This window comes from Antechinus flavipes, chromosome 2 (assembly GCF_016432865.1).
Source record: "Antechinus flavipes isolate AdamAnt ecotype Samford, QLD, Australia chromosome 2, AdamAnt_v2, whole genome shotgun sequence".
Taxonomy (NCBI): Eukaryota; Metazoa; Chordata; class Mammalia; order Dasyuromorphia; family Dasyuridae; genus Antechinus; species Antechinus flavipes.
Window position 1 is genome coordinate 512,058,529 of NC_067399.1, and position 23,554 is coordinate 512,082,082.

General features: G+C 38.6%; 2 protein-coding genes and 2 non-coding genes across 7 annotated transcripts in view; all 4 read right to left on the reverse strand.

The window, feature by feature from the left end:
- The window catches only part of SUPT16H (SPT16 homolog, facilitates chromatin remodeling subunit), a 29,131-nt gene extending 23,490 nt beyond the window's left edge, over positions 1-5,641 (reverse strand). Inside the window, exon 1 of the mRNA XM_051980416.1 lies at positions 5,239-5,641. Within this exon, the coding sequence (XP_051836376.1) occupies positions 5,239-5,304 (66 nt within the window). The 5' untranslated portion in view covers positions 5,305-5,641. The remainder of the gene's footprint in view (positions 1-5,238) is intronic.
- Positions 5,642-6,703: 1,062 nt separating this feature from the next.
- The window catches only part of CHD8 (chromodomain helicase DNA binding protein 8), a 61,187-nt gene continuing 44,336 nt past the window's right edge, over positions 6,704-23,554 (reverse strand). For 2 of the 4 annotated variants that reach the window (XM_051980408.1, XM_051980409.1), the window contains exons 20-38: positions 23,223-23,402; positions 22,351-22,461; positions 21,963-22,159; positions 21,474-21,673; positions 21,201-21,357; positions 21,004-21,093; positions 20,666-20,769; positions 18,973-19,102; positions 16,659-16,734; positions 16,204-16,258; positions 15,798-16,005; positions 15,298-15,506; positions 14,489-15,205; positions 13,979-14,130; positions 13,378-13,680; positions 12,568-12,681; positions 12,211-12,390; positions 11,878-11,994; positions 6,704-7,718 (exon numbers count right to left, since the gene is read on the reverse strand). In XM_051980408.1, coding sequence (XP_051836368.1) covers positions 7,125-7,718; positions 11,878-11,994; positions 12,211-12,390; positions 12,568-12,681; positions 13,378-13,680; positions 13,979-14,130; positions 14,489-15,205; positions 15,298-15,506; positions 15,798-16,005; positions 16,204-16,258; positions 16,659-16,734; positions 18,973-19,102; positions 20,666-20,769; positions 21,004-21,093; positions 21,201-21,357; positions 21,474-21,673; positions 21,963-22,159; positions 22,351-22,461; positions 23,223-23,402 — 3,894 coding nt within the window. In that variant the 3' untranslated portion in view covers positions 6,704-7,124. The remainder of the gene's footprint in view (positions 7,719-11,877; positions 11,995-12,210; positions 12,391-12,567; positions 12,682-13,377; positions 13,681-13,978; positions 14,131-14,488; positions 15,206-15,297; positions 15,507-15,797; positions 16,006-16,203; positions 16,259-16,658; positions 16,735-18,972; positions 19,103-20,665; positions 20,770-21,003; positions 21,094-21,200; positions 21,358-21,473; positions 21,674-21,962; positions 22,160-22,350; positions 22,462-23,222; positions 23,403-23,554) is intronic. The other 2 variants (XM_051980410.1, XM_051980411.1) reach the window with 2 other exon arrangements.
- Positions 12,880-12,989, reverse strand: LOC127552664 (small nucleolar RNA U6-53/MBII-28). The gene has a single exon (XR_007951519.1). It is a non-coding gene; the product is annotated as a small nucleolar RNA U6-53/MBII-28 (small nucleolar RNA).
- On the reverse strand, positions 18,206-18,316 carry LOC127552663 (small nucleolar RNA U6-53/MBII-28). The gene has a single exon (XR_007951518.1). It is a non-coding gene; the product is annotated as a small nucleolar RNA U6-53/MBII-28 (small nucleolar RNA).

Here is a 23,554-nt window from a genome sequence, read left to right on the forward strand (position 1 = left end):
CAGCCTTTTTCCAACTAATGAGCATACGCTCAGTTTCTAGTTTTTTGCCACTACAAAAAGGGCTGCCCCAAACATTTTTGTACATTTGGATCTTTTCCCCCTTTTTATGGTCTCTTTGGAAGACAGGCCCAGTAGAGACACTACAGGATCAAAGTTCCATATTTCCTTCTAACAAAGAAAAACGGTTAAATAAAAATATTTGACAGTGAACAGGATTGGTAATGAAAACAACACTCCATCCTAGTAGGTCCTACCCTTCACCCAGAGAAGAAACATGTTTCATTATCTGTTGAGTGGGCTCAGTAAATGGGATTTTAGAGTATGATTTCCTTTTAGTGATTCTTTCATTTATATTGCAATGAAAAGCACATTGATGATCAGTTTAAGTACATATTATGTACAATGTACTGTCCAAGGTACTAGGAATACAAAGGTACCCTTTTGCCCCCTAAAGAGGATACTACTTGCAAAGAACTAACTTTCTTTTTTCTTTTTTTCCCTGAGGCAATTGGGGTTAAGTGACTTGTCCTAGGTCACACAGCTAGGAGCTCAGGTCCTCCTGACTCCAGGGCTGGTACTCTATCCACTGCACCATCTAGCTGCTCCTTGCAAAGAACTTTCAAAGAGTTTTTCATATATGTATATATGCTGAATTAAAGAGGATTTAAACTCAAGCAACAGATAAAAATTTCCATACAACATATAAGAATGTAAGCTCTTTGAAGATAGGGACTGTTTTTATAACTTGTAGCTTCCTTTTTATCTTTAGTGCTATGAACACAGCAGGTACTTAATTCAAGTCAAAAATTTAGGACTGGATGTATTTGAAATGCATATAAGTATCCATAGCACTTCCGCAAATTAAGTAAAATTTTATTTTCTTAAAGAAATGTTTGTGAAAGAGTTTATATTCTTTACTAAAGGCCTCATATCTAGCAACAATAGAAATGAATATAATCATGGTATTTAATCACCTATATAAATTGCATACCTGCATTTTTTATAAAGTTTTCTGATATGTTTAAATATGTAAAATTAAATGGGGCAACAAAATAATCAGATAAATAATATTTTATTTATGAGAAAGACATTACATAACCATCTTTTTTAGAGTTCTTGTCTTTTTTTTTTTTTTTTAAACTGAACAAATCAGAAGGATTAACACCTTTATGAAGACCAAGGAAACTAGAAATTTCATTGGGGGAATTTTAAATAGTATCTTTGAGATTCACAGAGATTTAGGATCATTTCACTTTTTTCTTTTGGAAAATTGATCTAGGATTGTCTGTCAAGGTATTTATATTGGATATTTTGTATAACCGCTTTTCTCTCACAAAATGTTAATTTTTTGGGGGGGGGTAAAAAGTATATGTGATATAAAGACAAAAAATACGAATACAAATTGTTTCTAAAAATTGATCCACATGTAGTTTGTAATCTTTTTTTCTTAGCATCTTGGATTTTTGTCATCTACCCTACAAGAGCACTATTTCATCCCCCTCTGTTACAATGTAAACTCTCTGAGACCAAGAACATTCAGGCTTTTATATTTATGAATTGTATTTGGCACATACTAATACTTTACATGCATTTCAGTAAATCTTCCTTTCCTGCTTTATTGTGGTATTTTTTTTTTAAGATTATGGCAAAAAGCTCTGATAAGTGCTATCAAGCAGGACATGTTAATCTGTGGGGCTAGAGACAAAATATTATGTGCCACCTGAATGCCAGGCTAATTAAAGGAGACTCATCAGCAAAAGGATGGCCATCTTTAGCAAAAGGTGCTAAATATTTTCTATTCTGATAATTTTTTTCCCCCTGAGAAAGGATTTTGATGTCAATTTTCAACTATATTGGTAAAATATCCAAATTGATGAAATCATAAATTTTCGATATTGAAGAAGGAAATCTCCTTGAAGCAAGTAAAGGCATTAAGAGATAACACTGATCTTTTTCTGTTGCACTTGAAATTGAGATATAGTCTTGAAATTGGCTAAGTAATGTGATAGCTCATGTAGAGTAATCCTAAAGTGTGGAGAAACTGACACAAGAAGTCACCTGATTTTGCTATAGGTTACTCCCAAATGGAAACCAGAGAGTAGTTCCTGATATATTTATAAATGTTACTCAGGGAAGAGTGGATAAAATATACCTCTCATTTTTTCCCCTTTTCTAATTTGGACGGAGCTATAAGTATGGAATATTACATATATTTTCAGATAGAACTGATGTATTGGGGTTTTGGAACTCTTTTCTCTTAAAAAAACAAAAACAAAACAAAACATAAAAAACTCTTAGCATTTTGCCTGTTAATCAAGGACTACTCAGGGGCCTAATTTCATTCCTCATTGGCAAGGTAACTTTGACTTGTTCTGCTCCAACATGGGCTAGTTCAATCCATTTTAGGCAACCTGATGGGCCCCTGGCTCCTTGGGGTTTACCCTATTGATGCCACATTTAGTGAACTGCTGGTATGCACCACTATGCTAATTTCTCCTTTCTTAAAAACTACAAAAAACTTTGATACAAGAATAGCTAAATGGGTAGAGAAGGGATATTATTTGGAATAAAAGTGATGTAAGAATAAAATATATCAATAAAAGTAAGACTTTTTTTTTGGTGAGGCAATTGGGGTTAAGTGAATTCCCCAGCATCACACAGCTAGGAAGTGTCTGAGGCCAAATTTAAACTCAGGTTCTCCTGACTTTAGGACTAGTGCTCTATCCACTGCACCACCTAGCTGCCCCTAAAGTAAGACTTTTTAAGTTGCTTAGTCTCCCACTGTGGTCCTGAGTAAACATTAAGTCATCACCAAGATCCAGTCACACAATCAAAAGAGATTCTGCCCAGCAGAAGTAAATTATAAGATGAAATGGAGCTCATTCCAATTCACTTTTAGTCACTAATACTTTCTGAAAACTTTAGACACTGTTTATAAGCTCAAGGTCTGGAGTTTATACAAGAACTTCAAACTGCTATCACTCTGTCTTAACTCCTTAAAAAAAATAGGGTGGAGAAAAAACAACAAATAACCAAAAAACAACAAACAAGCTTCCTAAATAAATGTGTACACCCAATAGTTTATAATTCATTTCACTACCACACTACCACTTACTCCAGGAAGAATTCCATTTTCTCTTCAATTGGTAGCAACTTTCTCCCTCAGATCTTATAAAACATTTGTTAATTGTCCAATACACCAATCATATAATAATGTGTATTAACAGCTATTACACCAGAAGCTCCTTGAAGGTTGAGATTTAAGCTTCCTATCTTCTACCAGGTCAAGTGCAGTTACCTACACTTGTTGGACATGAATAAAAGTATTTTGGATAAAATAAATATATACAAAAAGCTCTGCAAATGGAAGATGAAGGCATTCAAATATTAATATTAACTAGTATAAAAATTTAGAATGTGTGCTCATACAAAATTCTAGTAATGAAACTGCAATTGGGCCAATATTTTAACAAATTATACATTTTATATACAACTTAGATGCTGACACCCCATGGTGTCCTTGTTTTATCTAGCCCTGAATGTGCTCCAAACTCTGGTGAATACCATTATCACACTCTTAAATTGTTACCAAGTAAATAGTGAAACAGTAAAAAAGAACTGTTACAACTTCAGAGAAACACAGGAAAACTTTAGGCTGAAGCCTATGCTTTACTGACTTAAAGACAATGGTTGATATTGACAATGAATATCCTTCTTATGTCTTACTATGGATGTGTACCAATTTCCCAAATATGAAAGATTATGACATATTTTATTTTAAATATTGAAGGTAAAGTTAAAATGACTGCTTCACAATGGCACAATTAACAGGTTCAGTTAGCCAGAAAAAGTTATGGAAAATCAAACACCAACAAACTGATGTCAGAAACAACTTTCATATCAAATTTTGACCAAAGTGAGGGGAAAAAAAGGTTAGCTACTTGACAGTTTTAACTAATCGGTAAATAACAGCTCCACAGATAAGTTTGGATTTGTATAGTTCTTATATTTGGGATTTTTTCCTGCAATCTTAAAACAGCCATAAACATAAGTAAAAAGATCTGCTTAAGACTATTTTACTCAGTCATAGACTAAAAACAAAACGAAAAATTCTTATGCATATATTTTTCTCTTCTGCTGGCATGTGCTGATTTACCAACTATAGATTTTCAAGATGAAATACAAATAAAAATATTTCATATTAAAGAATCTTATCACAAAGTAGACAAAATGTGTACAAAAATTTAATGGATCTAATAGTAAAATCTGAGTTAAAAATTTAACTAGCACAATTTTTATTGGGGGTGGGGTGGTGCCACTGGCAGGGTAACACAACCTCTTATTCCTAAGATGTGATACTGAAGGATAATTTCAAGATTTGGAACTAGAATGCAAAGTTTTTTTCTAAATCTTCATTGATAACTGTTCTTGTTGGATATTTTGCTTATTGAATACAGGTCAGGCCTCAGCTTTAACAACTTAAGAGTGTAAGAATTACAGCCACTAACGTCAAGTTTAACTACATGTGTTTTAAAGCCAACAAAGACTCCCAATACGAAATTAGAGATAAAGATCCATTAAAAACAGCTTTTTCTTACCACGTGCCCCAGCAACACTAAAAGACGGAAAGCATGAGCTTTTAAATGTTACACCGCCTTTATTGTTATCAGCGATGTACAGTGTTCTGTTACTGCCTTAGAAGCAGCTTATACAGCACTAGCAGAGATGAAAGAGAGGCGGGAGTTGTTGGGGGTGGGGGAGGGTCCTCCAATTCAAAAAATCAAACCCCTAATAATAAATGTTTACTTCATTCCTAACCCCTCAGTCTTCCCATGTGAAGGTAGGTGGGATTCTTGGTAGGCCCTTAAGTGGAACTATAGTCATACTGGGAGGACTATGAATAGGATGTATGAATAATGCTGCAGGAAAGGTAGTGGAGGAAGCGATCACTGACTGGCAAGAGCGAGAGGGCGGGAAGCTACTGAGAGGATTATTATGCGTGACTCGGAATGGTCAGCGGGAAAGATGGTGGTGGCGGCAAGAAACCGCGAAGGTTGGGGGCTCCCTCCTCATCACCCAACACCGCGAGGGCCCGATTGCAGTGAATGATGAGGGAACAGCAAAAGGACTTGAGTCTGAGGAAATCCCTCCGGGAAAGGAAAAAAGGGCGCCGAGGCAGAGGCATTATGGGATGGCGAAAAAGGCTCTCCCTAGGGATTATTATGAGCTCTTCCTTACCCTCCAGTTGCTATAGAGCCTTTTCACTCGCCGGTAATAAGCTTCTTTGTCCAGAGTCACCGCCATGGCCCCGGGGACGAGACTCTTCTTTGGGCTCCGAGAATCACGCGAGGTCCCGGCTCCACCGCCCGCTCTCGGCCCCGGAATCCTGCACTCTCCTAGTGACCCGGAAGTAGACTCCAGGAAAAGGGGGGGCCTCCTTCCGCTTCCGAGTTTCCAGTTACAATTTTTTTTTTTTTTTTTAGTTTGTTGGAGTAGGGGTACGTAGTTTAAATACCAAATCAAACCAAACCAAACCAAACCCACGATATTCGCAGAGGACAGAAAGCCCAGATTTTCGCGGGGTTTTCCAGTCAACTCCTTCACGGCCACGCACGAGCACGCATCATGACGTGACTCAAGCGGAGACGCGCCCGTTACATCTACGCTCTTGCACGTGGTCTCTCAGACCTATTAGTAGGTGGTGGAGGGGGCCGAAACTCCGGAGAGCTGCGAATAGCCACGTGAGCTCCGCCTCGCACGTGAGGGGCTAGCGCGCGTTCTGAGGTGGCAGCGCGCGGGCCTCAAGAGGCCCTGCCCCTATCAAGACCAGGAGGCAGGAAACTACGCTGTCTCTCCTGAGGATGTTGGAGAGCACGAAATCGACCAGCTAACTAGAGATGGGAGTCCTCTGGGAGATGGGCCCTAGATCACTGTGAACGCCGATGATGGTTTGGGAGAGCTTTTTAAGTGGACCTCGGTAGTGACTGACCTCCCTCCCAAAGCAGCCCTTCAGGCCTTGGCCGGCTGGGCCCCCGCAATCCCCGAGGTGGCTTACGGTTGCAATCCTCCACTGCGCCCAGGAGGATGAATACCCACCCCTTACCCACGTGCGGTCTGGTACAGAAATCCTGGAGCCTCAAGCGGCGGCAGGGAGGGAAAATAGAAAGGGGTGGAAAGAGAAGCTTTCAACCCGAAATAAACAGGCAGAAGAAGAGACCATCTTGGTCCTGGCTTCATCTAGTTAGGGCATTGAAAAAATAAAACGGGAAGGGGTAATTGTACCAAAATAGAACAGGATGAAACTGAGTACAGAAAGAGGCTAGCCATAGAGTTGTAACATCTTATTTCCCACTGGTTTAGTCAGAGTCATAGTACTAATGATCTTGAAAAGAAGCAGGACTATCTATAAACCTATTTAAATTCCCGTTAGGACTAGAGAGTACAAATACTAGGGCCACACCAGCATGGAGAAATTGCTTGGCCCCACTCGTGACACAATTTGTAATCTGGACAGACCAAACCACACTGCTGCCTTATTCACCTGCTATAAACTTGTTTCATTTCAAAGCCACAGTCATTGTTTGGTAAACTGATTTGTGAAGCACCGATTTTAAGTGGCTAATGTATGTCTAGAATGAGCACCCTTATCTCACTGAAATGAACATTTTACAGAGGAGCAAAGACAGCACTGGGGAAGAGTGGAAAAGGATTAACTTAAATTTATTAATGCCAAGGAGAAGGAAGGTAACAGTTCCTGACCCTCCAGCCTGTATCCACAGTTCCAGCAGGAACAGGCTCTGCCAGAGGCTGGGGCCAGCGCTATAGTCTGTTGTTAATGGAGGTGTCCAGGGAAGGGGTGAATGAGCACACCAGCTGCTCCAGTCTCCATTCCTTCCCCAGAAATGAGGAAGTGGTTATGTATTATTTGATGAGTTCCCCTGCCCACCCAATCCTCTCATGTTTGGGAGCAATTAGGTACAAGTTTTCTTTTACTTTTCCACCTCCCCAAGTCCTGGGTTTTCCCATCTCTCTCCTGCCCCTTTCTTTTTTCCACAGTCCAAGGGCCCAGAGTGAATGAAAAAAAATTCAACAGCCACTAAAGCAGTGGGGACCATGCTGGGACCTCAATCATCAGCATCTTCACTGGAGTCCGAGTTGGCTGGCATCATAGGGTCATCAATGAGTGAGAAGTCCCTTTCTGAGCTATCATAGCCCTGAGATAAGTCATCATCATCTTCTTCATCATCTTCCTCATCATCTTCCTCTTCTTCCTCCTCTTCTTCCTCTTCAGGTTGCAGTGGTGGCAACCTGAGGGCTGTGCCTGCAGAGGTGGTAGTGGCTGGTGTGGAAGGGTAGTTAGAAGCTCTCAGGCCTGGATGGTGGTGATGGTGGTGGTGATGGTGGTGGTGGTGATGTTGGTGATGAAGCATTGTACTGGAGTCTACATGAGAGGATGAAACTGTACCTCCCATCACGAATGGCACAAAAGGCAAAGATGTGGAGGTGGCACTGCTGTGACCTAGTGCTGACACAGGTTGTAGGCCACTGCTACCATGCTGGAAGGTATTATGTAAAGAAAGGGGTCCAGAACCCCCACCCTGCATCAGGGCCACCATCTTGGAGAGGTCTGGCCGTACCCTGCGGGCCCGCTTCTTGCTACTGTCAGGTGCAACTGGGCCTGGTAAGACCCGGTTGAACATAGTGTCAGGGAGATGACCCTGGGGAAAAAGAGGAGGAGAAAAAAGGGAGGAAGACAAGGCGGAAAAACAAGTCAAAACATATTTCTTAGTTTTCAAAAGATTCCTCACAACATACCTCACTAGTTCTGTCATATTTTAGTATATTCCAACTATATGTATGTGTAAAGGGATGTTATGCCAAGTAAGTTAGCACAGTTATTAGGCCAAGGTCAAAAATTTGATCGCTTTGAAGACCAGCTAGGTTTGCTGTTTCATAAATTCATAGGGTACTTCCATTTCACCCAGCTACCCAGATCACAAACCTATATATTTTGGTTATGTAATTACAATCATCAAGTTTAGCTCCAAAAAAAAGGAAAAAAAAAATGCACCTGCTCTCTTGATTGCAGAAGTAGAGGAAGATGAAAGTAGAAAACACACACATATGTATAGAATTGGTTGATGTATTGATTAGTTTTGTTGAATAGCAACTTTTCCCCCTTTTTTATTCTTTGCTAAAAAGGATGACTCTCAAAAGAGGGGAGACAGTAGAGATGTATTTGAGTAAAACCAAAATATATCAAGAAAGATTAAAAACATGAGGGACCAAAGCCAGAGTTTGCCTGGTTTACTATATAAGTAAATTTATATGAGAAAAGTACATGCTAGATTTTAATGGTAGGTTTTAATGTTATTTTCACATAAGAAGGAACACATTACTCAGATTTAACCATATTGCCCATTAATGCACCAGAGATGGGTAAATTCAGACTACTGGTAACCACTTCTGAAGCATTGGATATGGAATCTTGAGTTCAAATTCCAAATCTGATACTTTTTGTACAACTGTAGGCAGATTAAGTGTTTGACATCTATTGGCTTCTATTTGATTCTCTTGAAAATGAGGGTATTGGATTAGCTGATCTCTAAATTCACTCATATGCTCTATAATTCTATTTATAATCTATCCATACTTTTCCTTGTCTTGGAAAACATAATACCTTAATGCTATCACTCATAGGATGGAGACCTGACTATTCTGCAATATTCAGTTACAATGCAGTTTTAGAATAACAATCCAATTGCTTATTCATATTTGATAATTGTGCCAGAGATTGTTATTCACCACTTATAATTCACAATATTCATCCAAGGGTATTGCTTTTTAATGGCAGTAGTAAAAAATGTGCCCGAGTTGAAGCTGAAAAGCCTGAAGCGATATCTTAGGATAAATGACAAGAGTGATACTGATAATTTATAATGTCAGTTATATAATAATACATTTAACCATGTGTGTCTTTTCCCACAATAGTCTTTGATGGCTATGCTGGGCAAAGCCTCTATCAAGTTGCTAAATCTTTCAATAGAAATTGAGAAGCTAGCTGACATTTTCTGAGGTCTAGGTAAATTCTTAATTAGGAAAGATTAATAACTAGGATGGCCAGAGGATGATTAATTTTTTTTTTAAATCTATCACAACTCTTAAAAAAAATCTACTAGGCTTCAGAAGAGTAATGATCTGTTTAGGTACAAGAAGGACCAATATTAGCAAAATCACAATCCTAAATGTACTGACATAAATACAGGTGTATTAAAAGGTTTAGTGCAATTTTAAGCTATTAAAGCTTAACCTTGGGCACTCTGTATAAAGATGTTACATACATACAAACACAAAAATTTTCTCTTTGTTTCTTTGAAACATGTTGATACCATCAGAGTGAGACTTTAGTACTATGGAGGCTGAAAGATATTGAAAGATACTTAACTATGAATATCTTCTCATCAATAAATATGACTTATTTTATAAGAGAAGTATACAATTTTTTTATCTCTGGGTTTAAGTTTCTCCATCTTTAAAATGACAAAAAATTTTTAAATGAAGAAATCTCTCAAGATTTTTCACAACTTACATTTTAGATTCTATGATATAGTTCCTGCCTATTGGTAACTTTATAGATGTATACAACTTAACCTCCCTTCATTTTCCCCCCAAAAGAAACTCTACCTCACCTTATGTATATATTCAGATTGGTAAAACAAAAATGATTATTCACTTGACAAAAAGAGTGCATTAAGGTATTAAATCATTAAGGCTATGATCCATACAAATTTAAGAGAGAAATTCATTACATAAACTAAAGTAAACCTGTATAAAATAACACAGTGGAGATAAATTTGGCAGAAAGTCCAGGTTGCTATCACCAGTTTAAAGTTTCAAAAAGGGGGAAAAAACTTCAGAACAGTCTCCTCCTCGTCCCGCCTACTCCCATACCCCCATGACAACAGCACATCTACATAGAAAGGTAACAAAGAAATTCATTGACTCATGGTCCCTGGTCCAATAAAGATCTGAAGAATTGCTAGTTAATCTCAACATGTTTAGAATTAACCATTTCCTTAAACCCTTCTAAAATTTCTAATGTATTTTTATTAGTTAAAATGAATTAAAATGAACTTTCTCTTGAGGTTTCTGGGATCAGTTTAAAGACTGAACACTATATACCATTAAAAAAAATGGGAACTACTATTATACTTTTTTGGGATTTGTTTTTACTCAAATATAAAATGGAGATAGGAAGTTAAAAGTGGATAGAAAGTTCCTGGGTGCACGTTCCACTTGACTTTCACTGGTTGGCTTACCCTGGGTAAATCCTCATTTTGTAAGATGTGTTATTTCAATCTGACTGACTATTCAACTGAAACTCTTCTATCCTAAGTTAGCATCATCTTAATTGTGGTCTTTCCTCAATATTTACCTCTCCAGCTCTTATCGGCATTTGGTCTCCAGAAATGAAGTATGTGCTTATTAAGTGTTTACTGACTGCGGACTCTATCCTTTCTGGGTCTTCTTGATTGCTCTATTCTGTTTCCCTTACTAGTCTGATTGCTCCTCAGTTTCCTTTGCTGATTTATTGCTCATATCTTACCTTCTAATCATAGGTGAATCCCAAGCCCTATCTAGGACTGTTTTTTCTACTTTCTTTTGGTGTCCTTACACATTATCTATGGATTCAATGATCATTTCTATGCAGATGACTATCAAATTTACATATCCAGCTATGGTTTCTCTTCTGAGCACCAGTCTCATCCATGCCATTAAATGTTTGGACATCTTGAAGTAGATGTTTTGTAGGCATTTCAAACTTAACATATATCCAAAATAGAATTCATTACATATTTATATATGGCTTAATCCTTTTTCTAACTTTCCTATTTCTGCTGAGGGCACCATCATTCCTTCTAGCCATTCAAATCCACAATCTTGATTCTTCACTCTCCCTCACCATATGTATCCATTTGGTTGTGTTATTAATGTTACCTCCAAAATTTCTCTCTAATTTTTCCCCTTTTCTCCACTCACATGGACACTACTGAAGTTAAGATCTCATTACTTTGTCTAGACTATTATAGCCTCCTAATTAGTTTCCTTGGTGAAGTTTCTCCCCTCCTCAATCCATTCTTGTAGTAATGCAAAAATAATGCTGCTTAAACAGAGGTTTGACCATATTACAATGTTCAAGAAGATCCATCTTATGTCTATAGTGAAATAAAACTCCTCTGATTAACATCTGAATTCTTTCACAAACTGTCTCCTTCATTTTACACATTACAGTATCTTCTGGTCCAGTCAAACTGACAGTCTTATAGTCTCTCTTACAGAAAAATTTCACATACCATCTCTATGCTTTTGCATAGGCTGCTTCCTTTGCCTGAGAATGTATTTTTTTCTCAATGGGCCTCTCTGAATTTTGTTCAAGTTCTGCTCAAGTGCTACATCACTACATGAGGTCTTTTCTGATGCTTGAGTAATGAGTGTTTTTCCTTGTCCCCCAAATTACTTTGTATACACTTATATGGGTCATTATGTTTTCTCTGATACATTATAAGTTCTTTGAAGGCTGAGATTGTTTCATTATTATCTTTATTCCCAGGGCTTGGCACATAGTAGATGCTGTTTGAATATATAGTTGCAGAATTGCATTAGTATTGAGTTTTTCCTAACTAGGATCTCTAGAACAATGAAATCATAGGTCTGGACCAAAAAAGGAACAAGAAGAGGGGAGATACTTATCCTCAGAAAATTTGTGTTGAGGAACAGATTATTAAATAAAATAGGAACTATGTTAATAAAGAAACTTGGAAACTTGGCCTAAAAAGAGTCCGGTGGAAAAATAGGCTATTACTAAATAGGTCTCACCTTCTTTCCATTCCGAGAATTGACTGTTTGCACTTGTTCTATTCCCAAACAACCCATCTCTGTCTTATTGGGTTTTTTACATCTGAGCCATTTCTGTTTTCGGTGATCTTCCATATACTGAAGCAGAAACACAGAGCCAATTATCTTAAAGGATCAAAGATTTCTCTAAAGTACTAGGTAGGGTGGCTCATAACTAGAAAGGAATAAGTAGAATAGTACCACTAAGTGTCTTCCTCAAAAAAGGGATGAGGTTATATTAGGGAAAATACAAATTTGTTTCTGGCATGCCTTATCTTTCTCATGCAGAGGGAATGATTTTAAATGATCACTTACAGCAAGAAACCGAGGATCAACAGCAAATTCTGGATGACCTTGTAACCACATCTCCAGTTCAGCCCGACGAGGGGCATCTTCACCCACCAGCAAAGTGCCATCGACCTTATTGATGACAGGAATTCGGGCTTCCAAGTCTACATCAAGGTGATGAGGCTCTTCCATACACTCCACCTCCAGCTGCAAACTCAGAATCCAACTCATGAGTACATATTCTTATTTGGAAGAAAGACAATTGTATCCATAAAACGAAGAATTCATTTTATATGTTACTAAACCATCCCCCATCTAATGCATTAGAAGAAAGACCCAAGAGACCTCACTGTATTATCCAAATAGAGTCCGAAGTCCACTCACCTCCACTAGCTTTTTTCGGCTCCCCTTCTTCTTATGGAACAATGGATGTCCATCTCCTAGCATTCCATTGGCCATCAACTTGTGCTTCTGGAACGTCAACTTCAGTCCTTCTTCCTAGGAGACACATTAGGCACCCATGACATAATATAGCACATGTCTTCAAACTAAACACTAAGCCCTGATGAACGTTGAATTCTGTATCACTCTATGTCTTAATAACTAAGAAAAGGGAGGCTACCTGATTGGTTATTAGGAATGTAACATAAAACTTTCACACCTTTCTTTCCTCAGAAATCTCTCTCTTGACAATGTGCCCCTCAGATGTCTACAAGAGAAGTGAAGCTTAACTCAGTAGCACCCAGCGCAGAGCATCACTGCCCTACCTAGTGCTTCGGTATTAGCATGGCAATTCATCATAGAGGCACATATCAATTTCTCTCTGTATTATATAAAAAAGCCAACCTAATTAAAATGATTCTTTTAGCTTAAAAGAAGAAATATATACTTCTGCAAATATGAAATGCTAAATTATTTTAACAATTACAGCTTTCTAATAATTGATTTAATGCTTGAGCCATTAACAACTATCTTTTTCTTATCAAGATTTTCTTAAATAATAGTTTCTACCCATTTCTTAGAGAAGATAATTAATGAACTTTTAGCTTGCCCTTCCCAAATGACCTCCAATTTCTTTGGTTTTTCAATTCTAAAATCTGTTAAATCAGCTCAACATCTTGGCTGAGCTATTGAACTTAGTTAAAGCAAAGAATCAATTCCCCTACTCCCCTTTACCAAAGGTGCTCAGCTCACATCTTTGATCTGGACTGTAAATTCCTTCTCATCCATGCCCCGTCGAAGTTTGGTGAACTGGGCTGCAGCAGTACTGACAGCAGTCACCTCTTCTTCTGCCATTGAAGCTGCACTACTACTTCGAGGTGTGGGCACAGGTGAATCACCATATTCTCCTGGAGCCAGCAGAGGACTATCCAGCAGATGGTTGCCTTGTCCCAGCGACCCTCCAGTCACCATTTCTTGGTTCCGGCGGTTGGAAGGCCATTTCCCTGAGAGGACAGCCTGGCAGACGAGGTCAATGCGGTTTATCAGGACACGATCCTGCTCAGGAAGAAACAGAATTGGTATTAGTTTTAGTCTAGATGGAATTTAGTAAATTCAGGTATTTAGTGCTGTCAAATCTTCTGTAGTAACTTAGATACTTTGTGAGGGAAAGCCTTTTAGGCACAGAAGCTAGTGCCCAGATTCCCGACCTCCTAAACCCAGTTAAATTATACTACTGTCACTAGAGAAATGGCAAAACTGATCCCCACAATGAAAAACAAAAATCAAGCAAAAATTTCTGTTCACACCTCTTCCTCAGTTTCCTCTTCACTTTAGGCTTGGAAATTGATTTTACCTTGGGCCATTCAGAAGCTCTCTGCCTCTCCTGAAGTAGCAACAGTTCAGGAGTCATTTGCTCTCCATCTTCATTAGGGAATCCATCCTGGGACATAGTGAGGGACATGAGACTCTCTTCATCATAGAGCTTGGAACAGGACTGATCAGCACCTGGGAAATGAGTAGATGAAGGAAGAGAAATTACATTATTACTGAAAAGATAAATTTCATTTTGGCTAATAAGACATTTAGAAAATGAAGGAAAATTATTTGTAGAGATGGGAAACTACGGGTATAGAATATTATATATCTGAGTGAAGTGTGTTGGCTGATTTTACTGAACTGCCCTGTTTTCCTCTTTTTAAAAAATTGTCACAAATGATGGCTTGATTAGTCGGGGAGGAAAAAGGGATATATTCAGAAATAAAGGTGATACAAAATCACAAGAGAGATGAAGATTAAAAAAAAGAAAGGGAAGAATGAGAGAAAAAAAAGGAAAAGGACCAACATCCCCTATAACATGACTTACTCAGCTTCTCTTCCTTTTCATCTTCACTATCTTCAGTGCTAGAGCTGGAGCTGGATGAGGAGGAAGAAGAGGAGGAAGATGGTGACAGTTTGCTTAAGTCCAGTTCAGAATCCGAATCATCTTCATCCTCCAGTTTGACTGGCAGAACACTTTGGGAAGCCATGGGGCAATCAGAGGGGGCTACTCGTAGCTCATAGTCTTGTGAGGTTGGCCTGTTTTTGGCCACCGCCTCATGCTCTAGTTTTAAGGCCAGACTCTCCAGGCTTGGGAGACGGGTGGCTGCCTCCTCTGGTAGCTTTTCAGTAGGAGCATCTGGACGCAGGGGCAGTGGTGAGGCAGTGCTCGAGGCATACTGTTGGTGCAGCAGTGGGGTAGAACAGCGTGACAGGGATGGAGCTGGTGCCCCTGCCTGTTGGCTCTGCATGTAATTCATACGGGCAGCCAGGAAAGAGAAGTCTGGGTCCTGCATAATATTGCAGTCTGTTTGGCTCACCCCATGGCGGGCTGCCCCTCGGAGAAGTTCGCCATCATGTCGAACTGGTTCCCACCATTTGGGCAGTTCAGGGCCTGGGGGTTGGCACAAAGCCAACCGGTCCTCTAATAAAGGATGGCATAGTACTTGTTCCCGTAATCGTCGAAGCAACTCAATTCGGAAAAGAGTGCGTGAGGCCCTCTCCTCTGTGATGGGTTCAATGAATAGAGTAGGGTCTGGGGATTCTGTAAGGAGACACAAGGGAAGAAGAGTTAATTGCTACTTCTTTCATCATTCCTTCCCAATCATATTGGATTTTTGTCTTCGAGTCACTTACCATCTCCAGCAGCAGGGGGCAGACGGCACACTTGTCGGCACATGGCCACAAAACCATGGAAGTACTTGGTAAGGCTTTCATCAGTTTTTTTGTCCAGGCGAGCAAATGTACGGAATCGACCCCAGTGGAAGTGTAGAGTGTCAGGATCAAACTCAACTCCAAAGGTTGATACTACTCGGTAGAAATCTGATTCCTCACGCCTTGTCCATCTGTAAATTAGAAGGAAAAAAAAAATACAAGTTCCAATTAACAAGTGAGTTATTGCTAACCTAAAAACAGAGAAGAACAAACTAATTGATAATGAATCTGACATATCAATGGTTTCCTTTATTACTAATAATATGCTCAAAAATGGGTTTATTAATCCCAAGGGCTTTATAAACTATTAACAGATAAGAGACTCTCTTTGTTAAAGCTTCTTAAGAATTCTTCCCTTTAGAAACTTAAGAGATGACAGAATAATTAGAAATAAGCCCAATTTAGTCATTCCCCTGATTTACCGCTGCTGCTTCTCTCGTCGTGCAATTTCTTTCAGTTTGAAGGCTGCCTCGCAACGTCGTCGCCGACGGTCCCCACGCTCTGCTGCCTCTATCTTCATCTGTTCTCGTTTGTAGCTACGTTGATAGGCAGTAACCAGACGCCTCAGTCTGGCTGTCAGGGCTGAGCCTGGAGGCCAGAAGAGATGACCTGGCTGCTGCGTCACCTGGACTGTGGGAAGTAAAGCAGAGTAAGTAGAGAATGGAGAAAAGGCTGGTGAAGGAGACAGATTTGAGTTTCAACCCACCAAAAGTCCAAACACCAAGACAATCCCAGCCAACTTAGGAGAGAAGAAAGAACTCCCTAGAATCTGTCCTCCCTTAGCCCAGCTTCCCCCATGAAAAACTGAACTTTGGGAACCCGGGTTACCTTCATCACTGTCAATCACAGAAATCTCCTCATCCATCATCATCAAAGGGTCACCCTAGAGAAAAAGACCCATCCCACCAAGAGAATGGGGAAGGGGGTAAAAGGAAGATGTTGAAATGCTGAAATATTTTCCCTGTGCTCCTCTTGGGCATCAAGTGGAGTAAGAATGAAATTAATGAAATGACTCAATGAAATTACTATCCACAGAGATACAAACATTGTAAATCCCACTGGTCCATAACAGAAGATGAAGAAAATGGAACTTTTTTCATAAAACCAGTGATAAAGAATACATGTGTGCACATGCAAGCACAGGCACATGTGCATCTGTCTGCCTGTTTGCTGAAAAGGGGGGGAGAGAATGAAGGGAATGCAGTTCACAGAGGTTCAATTTAAATTTTGAGGAGGGGACTGAAACACGGGAGTTTAAGTGTGGAAAAAGATTTCTTTCTCACCTCATCCTCTTGGTCCTTTGGGGGGCCTTGAAGTGGCTTGTATTCAGGATCCTCACAGTCCTTATCAAAGTCAACCCTAAAACCATAGAGAAACACCAAGAAGAATTATTTATCTTGTTTATTGGTAAGAACCTGGGATGAAAGCCTAGCAAAACACAAATGCAACAAAGAGTAAACCAATTCCATTCCAGAGTCTCACTTTTGGATGTTGGCTCTGTTCTTGAAATATCCAGAGAAAAGGAGAACAAGTACTGTTTCAGCAAATAAGTTAAGTCAGAGTTGCAAAGTAACAAAGAAATATCAGCTATTTTGTTTCATAAAGACTGTTAGTTCTATCTGTTCTTTAACAACTAATTTTTGAATCCTGTCCTCAATCTCACATCTACTCTTTTAGCTAATGAGGATAATGCTAGATTACATTTGGGGGAGGGGAGGAGAGCAGTAAAAAGCACTAATTAGAAATAAAAGCTTAGTTTTGCATCACTTTAGAGAACCTTCAGAGGCCTACAAGATCTTATTTTCCTTTGATTTGTGAATTGTAGAAAACTGCTTCTGTTTTATACTTTTCTTTTCTTCACTGGTTTTCTTAAACACTTAAGAAACCCTCAGGCTCCCACAATTCCAAGAATACAGAGTAAGTTCAGATACTGAGGCCTTTGTTCAAGACAACAGTTTGAGCCACCTAAGAGATGAGATTATTTGAGATGAACAAAGTCGGTCAAATGACTCATCAACATTTAATAGCATTTTGTTTCCACTACTTCTGAAAAAACAAAGATCCTAAAGAACTAAAACTAGGGGATTAATTAATTTATTGAGTAGTGAACAAGACACACTTGGTACAAAATAAGGTACCACAGTCTTAATTTGATGCTGATACAGAAAACAGGCCAACTATTGTTAACTTACCAAGGTAGTAGAAGGGAAAATAACATAACCTGAGCCTAAAGGATACAAGATCAATCCAGAGTAGAGAAGACTCTGGACAACTGGCCATTCCTGCCCTGTCCCTTCCTGAAAAATCAATACCACTACTTAGAAGGTAAGACTAAGCATGTCTATAATTTATTTAGTGTATAACAGCCCCCCTCCCCCCTCCCATTCTCCCAAAATAGAATGGCATTTAAATTTGTCATAACTAATTGTTATCATCTACTTTTTTCTTGTTAATCACTCTCTTAAATATTTAACTCCTACTACACTTCAAAGTATCATAGATTTAGAGCCAAAAGTTACCTCAGTGACTACCCTATCCAACTTCCTCAACTATGTCAGTTTTATTATTTGACTTTATTATTCTTCATGTTTAGCATAGCAAACTACTTGGAAGAAAAGGGATGGATAAACTTAACCAAAAAAAATGACCCAATTCTTTTTGAGGAACATAGAAGAAATTATGTTAAATCACTTGAATTTTGAACATTACATAGGATTGCTGACCATCCAACAGAGTAGCACTATTATATTTCAATTAAAACTTCCATTATATAGTTTATGATACTGTCATATACCCATACAGTTAAAATCTAAAGAAGATTATTTCATGTACCCCTCAGGTCTTCAGGTGAGAAGTGTTGTTAACACTCACTGGCACCCAGCCCAGAGCAATATTACCCTGCCTGGTGACTCGGTATTAGCATGGCAACTCATCATTGGGGCCCATGATCCAGTGAATGAATGATTGTCTATATGTAATGAATATTACTATTAATAGGAATATGACTAGAAACCAGAAAATTCTTTGGCTGAGACTATATAACACATGAACTATCTAAGATCAGAACTCAAGAGTTAGAAAAAAATCAGTTATTTTGGTCTAAGCTGTACCTCAACAGGATTCTCTGCTATAACATTTCCAAGGGGTCTATTCCTCCATCCTCTTGAAAACTGCTAATAAAAAAAAAAAGATCTCACAATTTCCCATGGCAGTCCATTTCACTTCTGGACAGTTCCACATAGCTTGGCCCAAAGTTGGATAACAAACTATCATCTTTTGAATAGAACCACTTATCCTCTTAATTACTATGACCATATAAAATTTTTTTAAAAGGGAAATTTGTTACAACTTTTCACTCATATCATAATCTGACACTCACTGCCTACTTAGACAAAGATAGCCATACCCTTTATGTGACTGCCACCCTGTGGTAAGACAACACTACTCTCAGGAAACTACAAAGATAATGAAGATCTCCTCTTGGCTCACCTAAAAAGATATAATTGTGCTGTTTCTTAGACCTGATAATCAAATTCGTCAAGGAAAGGGACATTATCATTTAAGAGAAAGCCTAAACTTGATGCTTAAGTCACTCACCCTTCTACGATATCAGAAAAATTGTCCAATACTCGATGCTCTGCTGCAATGGCCTTATCATCTGGCCGGCCAGCCTTTTCCAGAAAACATAACGCTGGGTCTGCTCTCATTGTATTATATTTCTCATAGCCTAAATGAGAAAGGCCCAGAAATTAAAGACAATATGGACTTCACTTTGTTGAAATGAGATTATTTTAACTGATAAAATTTGTGGTGTTTATGATTAAAATATCTAAAACACTTTACCTATAGTGTAAAATGATGATGTCATAGTTGATATATGTTAGAATTGTCAGATAACATTTTAGTTCTATTAAATGTTCCTATTGCATTTTATATTTGTTTCAGAATCAATGGATCATGAAATAGAGCTAGAGATAAAATGGAGATAAGTGACAGATTTAAACAATTATTTTAATAGGATCCCTATTTTATAAGTGAAGAACTGAAAGCAATTAAGTGACTTGTTCTCAGTCATAAAGAAGGCATGGAATTATGGATTTACAAACTTCACCTTCTGAAATTAGTTAGTATATACTTTGCACATAGTAGGTATTCAATACATTTTTGTGGAATAAGAATGAATAAGCTTTCAGACCAGATGCTTTAAATCTTTACAAATACATCTACATATGCTCAAAATCTCATTCAACTTCTCAATATCCTGCAGAATAGGAAGAAAAACCATGTTCCCTTACTCCATTTTTTTTTTTTTAATTTAAAGCTTTAAACTAAGAAGTATGCCAATACAGCAAGGACTTAAATTTCACTGGTGTGGGCACCTTCTCCAATAATAAAGATTGCAACCTATCTATAACTTATAGACTTAGAGGATTTCCTATAGTCCAGTGTTTAAATAATTTGCTAATGGTTACACAAGTAGTAGCAGAAGTAGGATCTGAATCCAGGTCCTCTAAACAGCAAGTTTCATTATTTATCTATGGTATAACAGCCTCTTGTGGTATAACAGAGGCACAGAGGGGTTAAATGGCTTATTGCTCTAGTCATGCCAGAGAGGAGTGATAGAATTAAAAACAAATTCTAGTACTCCTCATTCTCACTTGACTCCATTCAGTAGACTGGAAGGATAATTCTCAACTCTCAGTACCTGGAATTTATGAAAGTGAAACACAGTTTTCTCTGTACATTCCTCAGGCTTCACTCCCCTCTCCCTCCTTCCCCCCACCAATACACCCTCAGATTCTAAGATTTAGAACAAGTGATTGTTCAACACACACCAGAAATTTCCAGAAAGCCTGTGTGGCCACACAGATTGATGTACTGATGATGAGGAGTGTGTGAATATTCTACCTTTTAAGGCTGACCATAGTTGCAACAGGATGAAAAATATTTTCTAGTTATTCTAATGATACTGGTAGCCCTTCTTTAAAGGTAAGATTCATCCATAAAACATTTAATCAATACTTAAATATGGATAAATTATATCACTAATAAGCATTGTTTTCTGGAACAGTTAAAATGACTTTCAAAGTTATAAGATTAATTTCCCATTCCAGCATTCTTGTTTTTCCATCTCCCTTATTAATGATTGATTACAGAAACCCATGAATCAGAATCTTGATCAATCTCTCCTGCTCTTATTGGATAGAAGTCTTCATCAAAGGAGATCTGAGCAGGGAACTTAGGGAAATTGTAAAGGTGATGGGACTTATTTTTCAGGAGATGCACATACCATGTTTAAAGACTCCTATGAGCAAGGACTTGTCAGCTTCACTATCCCACCAGTTTGTTGGAACCTCCAATTGATCCACCACTGGGAACCATATATCAATCTCACTAGAAAGGCATGAGGGAACAGAGAAAATACAACAGTGCTCCATGTCACATAATAGTTAACAAAAATGGTGTCCTAGGAGAAATTTTAAAAATTCTTTTAGATTGGGATGTCTCTATACTGGAGGGCTACATTTCCCCTCTCACCAAACAAACCCTCTAATTCTCAAATTCTAGTGACAAATTGTAGAATACATTCTTTTAATGCTCAGAGTCAGGAAACAGAATAAATTGTACCTAGCAATGGCACCTCCCAACACCTTTTCAGCCTGATCACCGATAACCTCCTGCCGCAGATAATACAACATGCGTACTCGCAATAACACCCTAGAGAAGAAAAATACTAACTTTAGTAATACTGTTGTAAAACAGAAAGCAATTTCCCCCACTCTACGATTCCAGAACAAAGAAGTTTTAACACCCCCTGTGCTTACTTGTTACACTGATGTTTCAAGTGTTTCTTATAACTTTCATCCTGGAAGAGGGTATCGGGATTATATTTCCGGATCCAGTCAGCTTTGTGGATATCAAAGGTACTCTGGGACTTCACTTTCTTCCCTTTGCGTCCCCGGGGCACTGGGATAGATAAACCTGATAGGAATAGGCAGACAGTGGAAGGCCTGGACCAAGAAAACCCCCTAGATGTGGAATAAATAATGTTCTCATGAGAGAGGTAAAAGGGAGAGAAAAAGAAAGTTGATGATTACCTGAATGATTCTGAAGTTCTTTTGTTTTGCCATTTTCTGCAGGGCTGATCAGGTCCCAAATGAAGCCTTTGATGTTTTCATCCCCACGGTAGTGCAAAAGACAGTACACAAGAATGGCACGGCAGATTGTCTCCACATCCCGTTCAGTCATTCTTCGTTTGAACCGCCCATGGGACAGAATATCTCGCCAGCGACCCCACCTTCAAAGACAGAAGAAAAAAAAACACAACCATCTTTAAGGAGCCTCTTGTTCAAGCAGATACATTTCCTCAAATAAGAAACAAAGGTTTTAAAGAATACATTGTTACTGTGATTGGCTACAATCTCTGAGACTCCAAGAGTATTTCTCAGCCATTCCACTCTTAGAGTCATTTATTATCTTATGCTTTCGAAGGAATAAGGTTTTCCTCTACTCAGGAAGAGGAAAGACACATAGTGTGAAGATGTACCATCCCTCCTTTAGCTGCAAAGTGGGGATTACCCACTTACCCATATACCAAGAGGTGCTTTTCCACTCGGAAGCAGTCAGTGCGTCCATAGGCATGATGTCTGTCATGTCGGCGGGAGCGAGGCCGCTCATCATCCTCACTTTCCAAATCTGAGAATTCCACCAGGTCATCATCTTTCAGAGTGCTAAAGTGCCGTGTCTGCTTACGCACTCTTGGTGTATCAATCACCAAGTTATTCTGCATGAAGAAAAAAAGGGAGCCAAACTTTCATCATGCCCTGTCCCTATTAACAAGGGGAAACAATGTATAGTAATAGCTACATATTCTTAGATTATTCTCTAGACTCAATGGAACAAGAAACAGTACTGAGAAAGCATCCTAAAATGCAGAGGTCCATCTGCTGCCATCCAAGGGAATAAAGAACTCACCTTGCTGTTGAGTAAATCCATGTCTAGGTCAGCTTTTTTAGCCCACTTTTGCCAGAAGTTAGGATCATCCAGAGAAATATCTGTCCTATTTTCTGAAGCAACAAAGCTAGCCTGTTGAACAAGGATACAAAGAAGAGAAGAAATAAGGCAGGAGTATATGCCATTTTATTTAGAAGTGTATCTTGCCCAACCCAAAAAGGAAAAAAAAGACAACCTAAATATCTCACTGTGATATGAAGATGAACTTCAGTTTTTCAAAACAATGGTCAGCAAAGCACAAGCTTTGCCAAGTTCTACCAAGATAGAAAGACTTAAAAAATGAGGCTAGAAGACTCAGGACTGATCAATGCAATGATCAACCATGACTCCAAAGGACTAATGATGCTGATACAAGCTACCCACCTCTTTATAGAGGTAACAGATTCAACATACATTTATGGACATGGCCAACTGGGAATTTGGCTTGTTGATCTATTGCATATTTGGGGGTAGCAATGAAAGGATAAAGAAGGAAGAGAGGGTAGGAGAGAGAGAAGGGGAGAAAGAAGGAAGAGGAGGAAAAGGAGGGGGGAAGAGAGAGAAAAGAGATAGATAGACAAAGAGAGAATGCTTATTAATTGGAAAATTTTTTAAAAATGAATTTAGGGATAAATTCATATGAGGATCATCTTAGCTAAGGTAAGAGAGGCTCATCACTGAAATTTTGTTACCATAGCAGCTCATGTGGCCTCTCGGCTTAGATTTGGGGAGGTGGGGGATTTATACTTTATTCTTCATATTGAAGATCTCAGAAGTACTGAAAAATTTAAATTCTAGGCATTACTTTCTCCATGTTTCTGTACTTTCAGTTTTTTTACATAGGCAGAACGCACCTTAGCAAAGGTGGACCCTTTCCCCTCAGATTCAATGGTGATGGTAGTGGTACGTCTTAGTAAAATTTGGTCAATATCTTCCTCACAAAATTTGGAACCTTCATCATCTTCTTCCATAATGGCAGCATAAGCACCTTTTCTTAAGAGATCCTCAATCTCCTTCTTGGAGAACTGCTGAATCTGCAAAAATTAAGTAAAAAATGACACACATACTCCAAATTATCATGCTAAAACATACATAAGAAAAGATATATAGGGGTTGGATTTGTGATTTCACCAGCATTTGGACTTTGAGGTAAAGCAACTTCCTCTCCCAATACACATCACATTAA